The 13,950-nt window shown below is 42.2% G+C and overlaps 1 protein-coding gene and 2 long non-coding RNA genes across 3 annotated transcripts in view; 2 read left to right on the top strand and 1 right to left on the bottom strand.

The window, feature by feature from the left end:
• Positions 1-971: 971 nt before the first annotated feature.
• RRAGC (Ras related GTP binding C) lies at positions 972-10,440 on the top strand. The gene is made up of 7 exons (XM_085081352.1): positions 972-1,313; positions 4,738-4,941; positions 5,643-5,842; positions 6,692-6,806; positions 7,167-7,309; positions 8,437-8,585; positions 9,060-10,440. Exons 1-7 carry the CDS (start codon positions 1,047-1,049, stop codon positions 9,209-9,211), a joined length of 1,230 nt encoding a protein of 409 aa, XP_084937478.1. The 5' UTR covers positions 972-1,046; the 3' UTR covers positions 9,212-10,440.
• On the bottom strand, positions 6,256-12,220 carry LOC146427862 (uncharacterized). The gene is made up of 3 exons (XR_014856305.1): positions 12,086-12,220; positions 11,516-11,900; positions 6,256-6,582 (listed from the first exon to the last, which is right to left on the bottom strand). It is a non-coding gene; the product is annotated as an uncharacterized LOC146427862 (long non-coding RNA).
• A 348-nt stretch (positions 12,221-12,568) lies between these two features.
• Positions 12,569-13,950, top strand: part of LOC146427860 (uncharacterized) — a 148,623-nt gene continuing 147,241 nt past the window's right edge. Inside the window, exon 1 of the long non-coding RNA XR_014856306.1 lies at positions 12,569-12,670. This is a non-coding gene — a long non-coding RNA (uncharacterized LOC146427860). The remainder of the gene's footprint in view (positions 12,671-13,950) is intronic.

Genomic DNA, 13,950 nt, shown 5'->3' with positions numbered 1-13,950 from the left:
AGAAAAACCACACCCTGAACCAACACATTAAAGCCAAACAAAAACAAGGCAGAAGAAAAGAAATTCCCCAACCGCTAGAAAAAAGGACAGAAGCAAGCTCACTTGAATGTCAGATAGAACATATCCCTAACATTAAATTGAATGTCAGATAGAACATATCCCTAGCATTAAATTGAATGTCAGGTAGAACATATCCCTAGCATTAAATTGCACGATGTGGGAAGAGGGAGAGGGTAATGCTGTGGAAATGTATTGTACAGCTGAACACGTTTCTAAGCAATGTGACTGGCACGTTTTGCTAAACAAGCAGCAGGGCAGGTAAAGGTGTTAGTCAAGCCCATCACAGGGCACTGGACTCCTGACTTGAGCTGTCGGCTGTCACGGAATTAATGCAAACTTACAGTTTTCATAACTGTAGTGACTTCCCTCTGAAAGCACTTGGATCTCATGAACATTAAATTAGGATTGCGATAAAATAACAAACGTTTGTTATAACTTCAGCCGAATGCCTGCTTGTACCAGTGCTGCCAGAAGACAATTAATGACTGTTTAACGAAGAATCTTGCTTCACAAGGTAACGTTGATTCAGGCTGCCGATTCGGCCAAAGCTGCCCTGCCTGGGCTGACGGCTGGGTTTGCATTTGGGCGAAGCGAGGGGCGAGAGCCGCAGCCTGTCTGCGGAGCGGCACGGGGCGCTGCCCTGTCTCCGGAGCGGCGCGGGGCGCTGCCCTCCCTCTCTCCCTGCCTCTCTCCCTGTCCCCGGCGCAGCACAGGGCGCTGCCCTCCCTCCGTGCCTCACTCTCTCCCGGTGTCGCCGCCCCGCCCCGCCCCGCCCCGCCCCTCGCTCACGTGCGGCAGCGCCGTCAGGTGACTCGGGTCGGCTGACCGGCGCCTTCCTCGCTCGCTGCCTCCCCGAGCCAATCGGCGGCGCGCAGCTCGCCGGCGGCCAATCGGGGCCGCGCTGGGCCGTGTCGGGCTGGGCCGGGCGAGAGGAGGGAGGCCCCGGCCGGGCGCTGGCGGCTGCGGGGCGGCGGGCTCGGGCGGACATGGCGCTGCAGTTCGGCGGGGCGGGCGCGCCGGGCGCGGCTGAGGAGCCGGCGTTGGTGGGGGGGAGCTTCGGGGCCGCGGACTCGTTCCCCAAGGACTTCGGCTACGGAGAGGAGGAGGAGGAGGCGGAGCTGGAGGGAGGCCCGGGGCCCGGTGGGCCCGGGGGCGGCGCGGGCGGGCCTGGCGGCGGCGCGGGCGGGGCGGACTCCAAGCCGCGGATTCTGCTCATGGGGCTGCGGCGCAGCGGCAAGTCTTCCATCCAGAAGGTGAGGGGCAGCCGGCGGCTCCCCGCCCCTGCCTGCCGCGCTGCCTCTCCGGCGCCGAGCTGGTTCTCCTTGCTGCGCTGCTGCTCGGGCAATTCCTACTTTTATTGTGGGCCCATGTGGCGAAGTTGGAGCGACGGGAGCCTCCTGCTTAAAGACGTTTGCTTGCCAGAATGGACTCTGATCATCTGCCCTAGAGAGGAAGGTTGTGTAGCACAGGCTGTAGCTTTTGTATTTCTTCACTTTTAAGGCTTCAGAAGTAAAAAGTGAAGATGCTGGTGGGAAATCTATCATGAGGTGTTTTCTTACGTGGTGTTTAGCTAGTGCTTCCCCTTGGAAGAAGACTTGAGCTGTTGTTCTGCCATTTGATGCTTTGAAAGAGACTTCTGCTTTTGCGTGAGCAGAAAGACAGCCTCTGGTTTTCTTTAGTTTGCTAGACGGAGTAAACGACAGTCTCTTTGCAAGGAGGAGATACAACAGTTTTGGTGCCTTAGGTTTATTGGTAGCTTTTTGAAGTCACTAGTGTTTCTTAATAAAGACAAAACTGATTATTGTCATTTGGCACCTAGCTCAGTAGAATTGTGCTCAGAACAATCCTTGTTCCTCAGTGCAAATTTTATGTTTGCAGTTCCTCTTGTGAACTTTTCAGGTGATATTTTTACAGGAAGATGTTTCTAGTGAAATGCATGAATCTCAGCTCTAGACTTATGGGCCTCTAACTTGCTTCAGATGCAAGTGTGAAAACTTACAGAGATTTCTCTAAAGGTTTTGTGCAGAGAAGCCTTTTTGGACATTGCAGTATAGCAGGTATGAATCTGCTTTTAGCAATCTTATGCAGACTGCTTGGTAATCCATAAACTGCAGTAAACCAATGAGTTCGAAGCTGATTTCAGACTTTGTTAGTGAGAAATTTTTTCCATTGTGCTACGCTGAAATACAGTGGCAGACTGGACTGTCGTTGCTTTTTAGCCTCATCAGTTATTCCCCTTTATTTAGGTCAAATGCTCCCACTGTATGTATAAATGTAGTGCTTTCACTGAAAGCCTTTTTCTTTTAGTCATGTGAATGGTATTTGTTGTAGACTCTTATTAGAGATCGTATTGTGTTTCACACTCTTGAAAAGAGTGAACCCTAAAAGCTAGAGGAAGACAGTAGACTTTAAGATGTTACAAGTCTCTTTATAGATGTAGCTTTTGGACTTTTTTTATGGCCAGGATTGGTAGTCTTTGAGGACCTACTCCAGTAATTGTATAGGAAAGGAATAGTCATGTCAAATATGCAATAAGAGGACATAGAATTTATCTTTTGCCAGTAAGTTACCAATCTTACTTAAGAATTAGAAGCTGTGATTCTGATACCTAGGAGCTCACTGTAATGCTGCCTGAGCAAACTCTAATATGAAGAAATTTCTTATTAACAGTGTCCTGATCTTAAATCTGTCTAGTTCAAAAATGGCCATAACCAGACCCAACCCTTCTGTCTGGGCACTAGCTGTTGATTGCCTTGCCAGAAAATAGGGATATATGCAAGATAAACACTGTATTGGGGAAAGTATTTGGTTCATGATTATCTATAAATTTCTGTGAAAAACATGAATTATTAAATCCTTTCATGCTTCCACTGAGAGCAGTATTAACAGGAGACCTCTTGCAAAAGAAAAAATTATGGTCTTAGCGAGGGACCCTTTTTTTTTTTTCCTTTGAACAGGTGGGTTTTCCATACTGGTGTAATCTGTGGATATTCAGTATTGAATTGCTCGTAGATTTTGGGAATGCAATGATTGCTTCAGTTCCCAAACAAATTTTTCTGCAGACTTGCATAATTGGACTTAGCGTACTGTACTGATGTAATAGGAAACTGGAAAGAGTTCAGGTGGAGAACATGAATCTGATGAAATGTGCTACTTTGGGGTAAAAAGGAAAAAGGAGGTGACAGCATTGCTTCCCAGAGACTTACCAGCTTTAAACTGAACTTACTAGTTCTGTCCTCCTCTTGTTGGGAGATGCTGAGTTCCAAAATAAATGTTGATTTCAGAATGCTTTAAAACGATGCTGCAAACCCGGAAGAATGCAGTACTGCTGTGTATCCAGAACTGCACTTACTTCTCCTTACAAATGTCCTGCTGTTTAAAACCTTATTTAGACCCTGGCCTCCTATGATGTTTGCCCCAAGGAAATTAATTCTTTCTCTTAAAAATCTAGGCTGAAGTATTACTTTGAACCTCACTAAACAACCCATTAACTGTACTGGGTGTGTGGAGCTGTTTGTCTTGCAGGTTTTTTGACAGCTTGTTGCACCAGGTCTCTAATGCACGACTTCTGTAACTATATGAAACATTTGAAAAACACCAAAATCACCAAGTTTGCAGCCCCTATGGTGAATTTTTTAGGTTTACCAAGTGCTGTATATGAAACTTCCTTATTTTTGCAGTCCTAGTGTTTGACTGCATTATTTGGAGTAACTTTCACATGGTGCAGTTGAGTTGCATTACCACAATGTTTGCTGTTGACACAGACTGCTTTTGCTGCAGGCTGCTTTGCTGTGGAGTTCCATGCCAGTTCTGTACAAGGAAGGGCTAAAATCCCAGTGGGGCTTTTTGAGTTCTAGCAATGAGTATGTTTGTCATCCTGCAGCTAAACTGTTTACCAACTAGTGTGAAATCTTTCATCCTTTCTTTAGTGAACTTGCACAGGAAGTTCCACCTGCATATGAGGAAGTACTTCTTTACTGTGTGGGTGACTTAGCCCTGTTCCAGGGCTCAGAGAGGGTGTGGAGTCTCCCTCTTTGGAGATACTCAAGAACCATCCGATGCAATCCTGTGTCATGTGCTCTGGGATGACCCTGTTAGAGCAGGGAGGTTGAATCAGATGACTGCACTCTGCTCCCTTCTAACCTTAGCCGTTCTGTGATTCTCTACTCAAAAGGAGCTGTTAATAGATGGCAAACTGCCTAGCTATTTGGGTCTCTGAAACTGAGATGTTATTTTTGTACTCTTCTATTGTAGTTTAGGAACTATCTGGTTATATTGTGTTACAACACTTGACACCAGACTAAAAGCAAAGTTTCGTTTAGGAATGTGTAAGACTGGAAAGGAAATGTCCTTAAAAGCTTGCAGTTATTTAATTAACTGGCTTTTTACCAGATCTGAATATAACAGAATTTGAAAACACTGTGCTAGACCTGCAGGGAAAGAAAGAGCAATTGGGATGTCTGTATCTTCAGCCAGTAGTGTTATTTGGACTTGTGAAAATGTTTATTCAGTTGCTTGGTTCTTTTAGTGGGTTGGGTAATTTCCTTAGCCATTTATCAAAAGGAAGCTGTACATTTTAGAATGGATAAACCTATTTGTAGAATTCAAGTCACAAAGCTTTCACTAATTTCTTCTGATAAGGTAAAATGTAGACTATTATTTGTGTTTTTTTAACAGGTGGTGTTTCACAAAATGTCTCCCAATGAGACTCTGTTCTTGGAAAGTACCAACAAAATCTACAAAGATGATATTTCCAACAGTTCATTTGTGAACTTCCAAATATGGGATTTTCCTGGACAGATGGACTTTTTTGATCCAACATTTGATTATGAGATGATCTTCAGAGGAACAGGTGCTCTAATATATGTTATTGATGCCCAGGTAAATACAAATCAGAAGGAAGTTTTATCTTTGCTTTTTGTGTGAACGGAATGATCGAGAGGCCAGTAATTTATATTTTTAGATAAGTTCATAAGACATCTGCTGTGTATGAAGAGATGCATTGGCAATCTGACTTTTGGTGTGTGGTTTTATTTTGGTGAGGTGACTGGAACATATGCTACTGGTGGAGAGAGTGGCAAAGGGCTTGTACTCTGATCTTACGTGTTCTGCAATAATAGTGAGAACCTGCTCAGCCAGATGGTCTGAATTACCCCTTTTTTCTGCTGTGGAGTTCAATTAATAATAGCACACTACTGACCTCAGTTTCCAGTGCTGGTACTACTGGGTATCTGGTAGCTTCTAATAAACCTAGGAATTGCACCATGGGAGGTTGCCTGGTTATTAGGGCCAGCTTGGAGATCACTGCTGCCTTGTGCTGGAGTTGAAATATAACCCACCTTTTGCTCTGAAGTCTAGTTTTGTGTAGCTGAGCCTTCTAAAACTAATGAAATTTAATTGACATAACAGAATCTAAGCTGCTTGGATTTATGACACATCAAGGTATTCTCTTCTCCCATCCTTCTGTTTAGTTACAGAAGTGAAGTGAAGTTCTTGCACTGAAATATTTTGTCTTTGTGCAGAATGGAATAGTTATCAGAAAGAAAACTTTGTCATTCATTCCTGCCAAAACTGATTTACAGGATGACTACATGGAAGCTTTAACAAGACTCCACATTACAGTTTCAAAAGCTTACAAGGTCAACCCAGAAATGAACTTTGAAGTTTTTATTCATAAAGTTGATGGTTTATCAGATGACCATAAAATAGAAACTCAAAGGGATATTCATCAGAGGGCTAATGATGATCTCACGGATGCTGGGCTTGAAAAACTTCACCTTAGGTGAGTTAAAGACTCTGGAATGTGTGATTTGCTGATATGCATACAGATTAAAGGCTTTTAGATGTAATACTGCAAAAAATGGAGCAATGTTTGGGTAGTTTCTTAATATTGAACCAACTCATGTTAATGAAATACACTGCTGAATTGATGGACAAGCCTCAGCTGTTAGGCTGACTATAATAAAGGCAGGCTACTTTATCAGATTCCAATCAACAGATTTGTTGATACTCAATAATTCAAAATCTTTCTCAGTGTAACAGGCCAAATCAGTACATGTGGCCTGGAGGGGCAGGGAGAAGAGAGGGGAAGCTCTCTGCCTTCTAGTCCTGACTTGCACTGACTTTTCAGTGTGATTGGTTCTAAAAGCTTAGTCTGTTACTTGAGATTTGGTTCATCTTTAAGGTTTCTTCTACAGACACCTTTAAAACAAGCTATCTTTTCTCTGGTTTTACTGTTGTTTAGATTCTTGTGGAGCCAGAATCTTTCGAAGTTAGTGTGAACACAGTGAAAGGGCAGGAACAGGACTTGAAGAAATCTAATTAAGCATTTTTATACCTTTGTGATAAGCATTCTGAGAGCTAAGTGTGTTCTAAGAATGTTCAAATTTTTATCTTTGTTCTTCCATCTCTTGAGAATGGGGAAAATCTGTTTCATGGGTACTTCAGCTGCTCAGAACTTAGATTCTTTGTGCACTGTCCAGACATATTTGTGATAAAGGCATCCCAGGCAAAATAACAAGCCTGAATGTTAGAAAACATAACTTTAACATTTCTATTGCAATTCTGAAATACTCTTGAAACTTCTTTTTCTTTTTTTTTCCCCTTTCTTTGCCCTCCCTCCTCATCTCAGCTTTTATTTGACCAGTATCTATGACCATTCAATATTTGAAGCCTTCAGTAAAGTGGTACAGAAGCTCATTCCACAACTGCCAACCCTGGAAAATCTACTTAATATCTTTATATCAGTAAGTGTTCATCTAACAGAACTTTGAGTGAAATATGCAGAATGGTAAAGCAAGTCTTTCTGCTAAAGATTGCTGGCTAGATCTGGCCTTGAGAGATTTGGGTGGCACTCATGTAGGTGTACTCTGCTGACCTGGTTTTGTATATTAAAAGATCTTTACTACAGCTAAATTGGACTGGTGCATGCTTTGTGGGCTTTCTCTAAATACTGAAAAAGTGTAGTTTGCCTACAATTTGTGTCTAAATTGCTTCTATTTAAACAATTTTCTGCTACTAAGAATGTGAAAATGTATGAATTCTACTTGAGATTTTAAAAATGCAGTTGTTTTAAAAATTCATCCAAATTCTTTCTCTTTCTGAAGAATTCAGGCATTGAAAAAGCTTTTCTCTTCGATGTAGTCAGCAAAATCTACATTGCAACAGACAGTTCCCCTGTGGACATGCAGTCATATGAGCTGTGCTGTGACATGATTGATGTAGTGATAGATGTTTCCTGTATATATGGGTAAGTGATGAATATTCTTTGGAAAAAAAACATCCTCAAAAGTTGTAGAATAGGTTGCAAACTGTGCAAGTGGTGCTGGCTTTGTCATGCAGCAAAATGCTATCAATTGGTCTTTAGAGAACATTGGTTCTGTAAATAACTAGAATAAATCCAAATGATTTGGCAGCATTTATACTTGGTTTGTTTCCCTCCACTCAGAAGTCACGTTTCATGTAAAATATGAATACTGCTGTGTCTTGTTTGGCATGGTAAGTGCAAGTATATAAATACCCCCAAATAATTGGGGTCAATAGTATGCCATAGCTCATAAGTGTAACTTTCAGTGACATTGTTTTGAGACTTACTGCAGTCTAAACACAATAATGTTTGCCAGGTCAACTTATCTCCTGCTGACTTTCTGTAAAGGATGCATATAGTGCTTATATCTCACAATTTACAGCAGAATTATACTTCACACTGGATTTTTGAAGTGGTTCTGAAGAAATGGTAACTTATCTTACAACTGTGGTTGTAGCCTGGAAAATGCAGTGCTACCAAGAAAATACCACAGCATTCAATGGTCTGTCTCCTGATGGGTTGATCCACGGTTGTGTAACTGTTTGGTTTGGGGTTTTTTTCAGGAGTGCTTAGCAGTAGCTAAGCACTACATCGTTTGCTTCTGTAGTAATTTAATGAACACTAATAACTTGAAGATAGAAAATAGCATGCTCATCTTTTCTTGTAAATGCAGGCTGGTTTAGCTTAACAACAAAAAGTGTCCTGCTCCGTGTTGTGTCCTCCATCCCAGCCTCACTAAAGAAGCCTTTGTATTCATTTACCAAAAAGTGATTTCACTGAGATGTCACTCCATTGACATCAACAGAATGCACACTGGTAGTTTGCTCAACTGCCCATCTAAGATAGACAGTATCTAAGGAAGGCCTCTACTCTGTTTAGATCTAGCTTTCCTGAGAAACTTAAGGTCTGATCATGGTCTTACTCATTGATAGTATTAAGACCTGCATTGCAGGTTCTCCATTTGCTTAACGTTCAGTATGAGTAATACTCTTCTAACTGCATTTAACATCTTGGAAATTACATATGCATGCCTATTAGATTATGCCTTGAGTTCACTTGTTCTTTTTTAGGTTAAAAGAAGATGGCACTGGAAGTGCTTATGATAAAGAGTCAATGGCAATTATCAAGCTCAATAACACAACAGTCCTGTACTTAAAGGAAGTAACAAAGTTTTTGGCATTAGTTTGCATTCTTAGAGAAGAGAGTTTTGAGCGCAAAGGTAAGGACTTCCCCACCACTGAACAGCTTTTATCTAATATTTTCTATCAGCTCTAAAATATTAATAATACTTTACAAGTCACCTTGATTTTTGTGTGACTAAATTTGTGTAAAAATTTGTGAATCATCACTTTAATCACTGTCCTCCTGCCAAAATGACTTCTGTAGCTATTGTGAGCTCTGTCACTACCATCTGTTCTAGTGGAAGCAGTAGAATGGAGTAATGGTCCCCTTATCTACTATCATGTTTGATCATGAATGTACACCTTGCATTCCAAATGAGTACCTTTTTTTTAAAAAAAACCTATATAGTCCAAATACTAGCATCAGTAAAACTTCGTTAAATCTTCTGAGTCCAAGTTCATACTAAACAAGTAGCAAAATACCTATTGGTTAAATTATATATTGGTTTTGAAGCTCTGTAAATATGCCAATCTGAACATGGTTTTTCCTCTCCCCTTCCTTTCCTTGACAGGTTTGATAGACTACAATTTCCATTGCTTCCGCAAAGCCATTCACGAAGTTTTTGAAGTAGGTGTTGCCTCCCACAGGATCTGCAACCATCAATCAAGCACCTCAAATATGAAAGCAGTGACTCACAATGGCACACCTAGGAGTGCAGTCTAGAGGAAAGCTAAAGACCTTGGATAGACTTGTCAGCTCTTCACTCCAAAGTTTTGTGGAACAAGAGAAGAGTAGTCTGAAAGCCTGAAGTATGTTTCAGAGGAGAAGAACGGTCCTAACTGTGGAACAGCAGCTTGTAATTCATGCTGGGCAACTGAAACTACTGTGAAAATACTTTGAGGCCAGTGGAGTTAGAAATGCCAATTTGAAATCAGCTGTATTGCAAATGCAGTAGGTTTTCAGTTTGGAGTCCTCTTTTAACAGTCTGTGTCTGACTGATTGCCTGGTCAAAACTTACACACAATTGAGTTGAGTTTTGTGTGAAACACTGAACAGTCACTTGCTTAACTTTTAAAAAAATTTTTTAAAATTAATCTGTAGAATATCCTATTTTGCTTAAGTTTACCTTTTGTCATGCAAAAAAAAAATTGGTGTTATTAAGGCTTGTGAAACTCAGGCTTTCTGCTTGCTGAGGCTGGTCTCACAAATCATTCCATTAAGTAGTTCTTGTTCTTGCTGGTGTGCTCATAGTGTTCTCATGAATTCCGTGCTTGTTAAGTGGACGCAAGACAGAGCTCTGTTCTAGTGATTATGTGTTTGTTTAGAGAACTGACCTGGAGCTTCATTTTAAGAGATCGTGATACTTTGCTTTCAGACCACACTTCTTGGTATGTCCCCTTTGATGGAAGGGAAGGATTAAAATCAGAAATAAACTACCTGCTCTCTTTTGCAAAAACATGGATGTTACAAATCTGTGTGATTAATCCTATTCATGAAACAACTGCATGGCTAACTAAACTGAAATGTCTGCCATCTGTTGGAATAAAGCAACCACTTTCAGCTATTCCCAAGCAAAGAAATGACAAAGTTACTGACTTGATGGTGGGTCTTTCTCCACTCTCTGTCTGATAATCAAGACCATTCCTAGCAAAATGTCTGAGGGTGTTACCTGTGCATGGCAATTAAGTTTCACTGTGCCATAATTTACTAATAGTACTGGACTTTGAAAGTACATTGATTCTGCACTATGACAAACACCTTGTTTGTCGCTGTGCAATCTGACTAGAATAGTGGTTTTTCTGATTTCGTGAATTCTGCTAACTTTCATACTGTGGGCAGTATATCTGAATTCTTTAATTTATTGGTATTATTACTGCAGATGTCATACTGTACACCAGCCTTGCTGTGCTGTAAACTCAGCCACTGGCTCATAAAGATTTTGCCTCCTTTTACCTGTCCCTGTGTGTGTATAGGTGTTGCAAAGCCATTGGACCAACTATACAAGTCCCACTATGAAAGTTTCTGCAAGAAGAACTAAGCGGAGCGATCTCTGCAACTGGTGTATTTATGTGGTCAGAAATAACCATGGGATTGCTTCTGTGCTTATAGAATGAACTTCCATTGAACTATGTAAAAATGAATATACATGCATTAACATTGGGGTGAATACACATACTGTGTAAATGTATTTTTTACAGCAGGAAACTGGAATTCAAGTGCTCTAGGTCTGTTCTCTTAAATCTAGGCTGAGCCCCTTTTTCCTAATGGAACTGCAGAGCTTTTTTTAAAGAAGTGCTGCAGGCTCATAAGGTTTGGGTTTGTAGTTTGCAAGCACTATCACAGTTTGAATTCTAAAGGTAAGAAGAGAAGTAATTGGCAAAATTACAGGAAGAAAGAATCCCCATTTGTGCAGTGAGTTTTCCATGTTCTAAGTACATGTGTATGTTCTCTTTCCACCCACTACAGGATTTTGTGCTAATAAAATGAAAAAAAAAAGTCAATACTATTGTTTCTGCTTGTCTTTATAGACAAAAGTCTATAAAGGCCTATGTGGTTAAGCGAACTTTTAAAAGCCATATTATCTTTATGGTGTACTTAAAAAAAATTAAATGCCACATTCCCATTTACTCAGCCTTAGCTTTCATCTTAATTAAAAGCTGACTCAAAATTAAATACTCAATTTTCAGACGATGACTGTAGACAGTAAAGGCATATAAATGATCAAATAACTTGTCCTTTTCATTAATAGTGAGCTTCAGACTGTGTTCTGAAATTCTGCCTTCTGGTGTGCGTGTTGTGGTGGCTTTCTGTGTTTTGATTTGTTGGGGGTTTTTTGGTCAGCATTTTACCTTTTTCTAGAATGGTTGCATCTCAAAAAAGAATACTGTCATTTTCACTGTTATCTGCACAATATTAGCTTTAAAAGTTAAATTTACCTCTAGTAAGGACTACTGTATTTCTTTGGTTTACTGGAACTAGTGTTCCGAGCTAAGTCAGATACTGTTATACAAGTAGAGTGTTACTAACCTGTTCCTGCTTTAGTGAGACTGTTTTTGGCTTCTGAAATCTTTATGGTGTCAGGGAGGAGGAAGGATAGGAATTAGGCTTTATTTTCTCCCTTGGGCAGGAACTTGTCTCTCCTTCCTGTGCTGGCAATAGAGAGAGATCCTATTGGAGAAAAGGGAAGGCAGTATCACAGTATCTCCAATAAAAGAACTGAAATTGTAGAGGAAACCATCAACTAAGGTTTCTTCCTCTTTTTTTTGGTTTTTTTTTTTTTTTCTGTTTTCCTCCCCCAAACCTGTGGTGGTGTGGATGTTCTGCAATCTTCTTTTGCAAACAACTAAGGCCGTGTGTTTTTAAGGAGAAAAACAGTGCTGACAGGGGCGGGCATAGGGAAATGGTAATCCACCTGCCGAGAGAAAGAATACAATTTCCTTCTGTTGAAGAATAAAGCAATCCTTTGCAAGGTCTCTTCCCTTCCCTTCCCTTCCCTTCCCTTCCCTTCCCTTCCCTTCCCTTCCCTTCCCTTCCCTTCCCTTCCCTTCCCTTCCCTTCCCTTCCCTTCCCTTCCCTTCCCTTCCCTTCCCTTCCCACCTTTCAAAGTTTTGCGTTGTTTGGCACCGGGGAGTCGTTGACTGGCTGAATTTCCATTGGTAATTACACCAATAACTGGTAATTACAGCAGCTGTAGCACAGAGAGGGATGGAGGGAAAGGCCAAGCCTGGCAAGAGGAGGCAGCGTAATCCAAGGTGGTGTCTCTGCTGTCCTGAAGGTCTAAACACACCCATCGCTGGAAGGCAGAGCCAAACCAGACCGAGGTTTTCTTCTCAGACCTCCCCCAAACCCCTCGTTGCTGTGTCTCTTGCTGTGAATCTCTCGGCCGGGCCTGCCCGGAGCGGGTCCTGCCCTGAGGCAGCGGGGAGCGCAGCGTGAGGGGAGCGAAGGGCGGTGTGGGCACTGCCCGAGTGCTGCCCGTCCGCTGAGCCTGCCGGGGCTGCCACTGCTCCGGAGCAGCACGGGGGAGCACGGAGGGCTGGAGCTGAGCTCAGCTCGGCCGCTCTGCTGCTGTGGTGCCGAGGAATGGGCGGGCTCGGGACTCAGCACCGGCGGCCCTCGGCCGTCCCTCGCCTGAGGGGAGACGCCCAGGGAGGCGCTGCGTTGGTAGCTGCGCGGCCTGAGGTACTGCCGGCTGGGAGTTTGCCGTCCTGCCCCGGCGTGTGACGGGGGTTGGGAGCTGCCGGCCCGGCGGAGCGAGTGTGGCCGGACAGTTCTGTGTGCGTGGGGTTTTCTCGTGTAGGAAAGATTTTGTGCCGAGTAGCGGGTTTGAGCTTTGGGCTGTGAGCTCCCACTCGCGGTAGACGGCGCTCTGGTAACGTGTCTGCAAGAAGACTTAAAAAAATGCGTTTCCACTGCCTCCTGCTGCTGTGCATATTCTTCTCCTTCTCCTCTCCTCTCCCTTCCCTTCCCTTCCGTTTTCTACCCTGACAGTGGCTGAAATGGGTATCAGGAGAAACAGCCTTTAAAAAGGGAGTTCTAGAGGTGCCTTTTCTGCATGCTGCTGTTTTTTGAGGTTTAAATTTGGTGAAAATCTCTTGCGCTGTCTGTATAAACAAGTTAGATGCACGACTTGCAGGGATGCTAATTAAGTTTATGACACTAAATTTGGAGATGTCAACTCCCCCAAAGGCAGAGGTCCCGCAGCAAGACCTTGACAAATTAGATAAAAATACAGATAAAAAGGAAAAAACTGTCATATTTCGGGTTCGGGGTTATTGATTAACTGACTCATGTTGAAATACCCAGTAAAATTAAACCCCCTGGTGGATAAAAGTAGTGTGGATCCATTTCACTCTTTCTGACTGGCAGTGAGTGAATTGATTATTTAGTGCTCCCCTGTGATCTAAGGATAGTTTATCTTTCATGCCCTCTAGATGGCTGTCTTGCTCTCTTTGAAAGAATATTAGAGTCTGGTAGAGCTATAAGGGAGAAAGTTTATCTAATTAGTCTCAGTTTTTACACATGTGCGTATTTGCAATGTACTTCAGCGTTTATGAACAAAAATTGTGATATGTGACTATTGAAAACCTGCTGTGAACAACTGTCAGCTGATATGTCTTCTGCTTCTGGGCAGGAGGTGGATTAGTACTAACTTGTTTCAGAGAATTGTAAGTATTTCCTAATAAACTTTTCATTGTATCAAAAAACCTGCTAATTGATTGCACAAGAAAAGTTATGTAAATGATAATATAATTTCCAAACAACAGCTTAATAAAACCATATCTTGCATCACCCATCGGCTGTGCAGAGTGAAAACTTCCTGAGGTTTTCAGTTTTTCCGTGTTAAAAAACCTAAAGTTTTTGGTTCCTGAAGATTTATTTTGTTAGATGAGTTGCGTAGTGCAGGAAGGAGCAAGTCCAGTGTTTGCTATTCAGCTAACATCATTACCTGTAAGTAAATC

Source organism: Lichenostomus cassidix, chromosome 23, assembly GCF_008360975.1.
Source record: "Lichenostomus cassidix isolate B80296 chromosome 23, HeHo_3.0, whole genome shotgun sequence".
In the NCBI taxonomy this organism is placed as follows: Eukaryota; Metazoa; Chordata; class Aves; order Passeriformes; family Meliphagidae; genus Lichenostomus; species Lichenostomus cassidix.
Note: the sequence above shows the minus strand (reverse complement) of the source record. Positions and strands in the feature narration are given on the sequence as shown.

What these genes read in the sequence shown, in the direction of transcription:
- RRAGC (XM_085081352.1), top strand. Translation starts at nt 1,047, where the DNA reads ATGGCGCTGCAGTTCGGCGGGGCGGGCGCGCCGGGCGCGGCTGAGGAG. An exon ending in TACTTAATATCTTTATATCA is followed by an intron (nt 6,807 to 7,166) that starts GTAAGTGTTCAT and finishes CTCTTTCTGAAG; the next exon opens with AATTCAGGCATTGAAAAAGC. An exon ending in AGAGAGTTTTGAGCGCAAAG is followed by an intron (nt 8,586 to 9,059) that starts GTAAGGACTTCC and finishes TTTCCTTGACAG; the next exon opens with GTTTGATAGACTACAATTTC.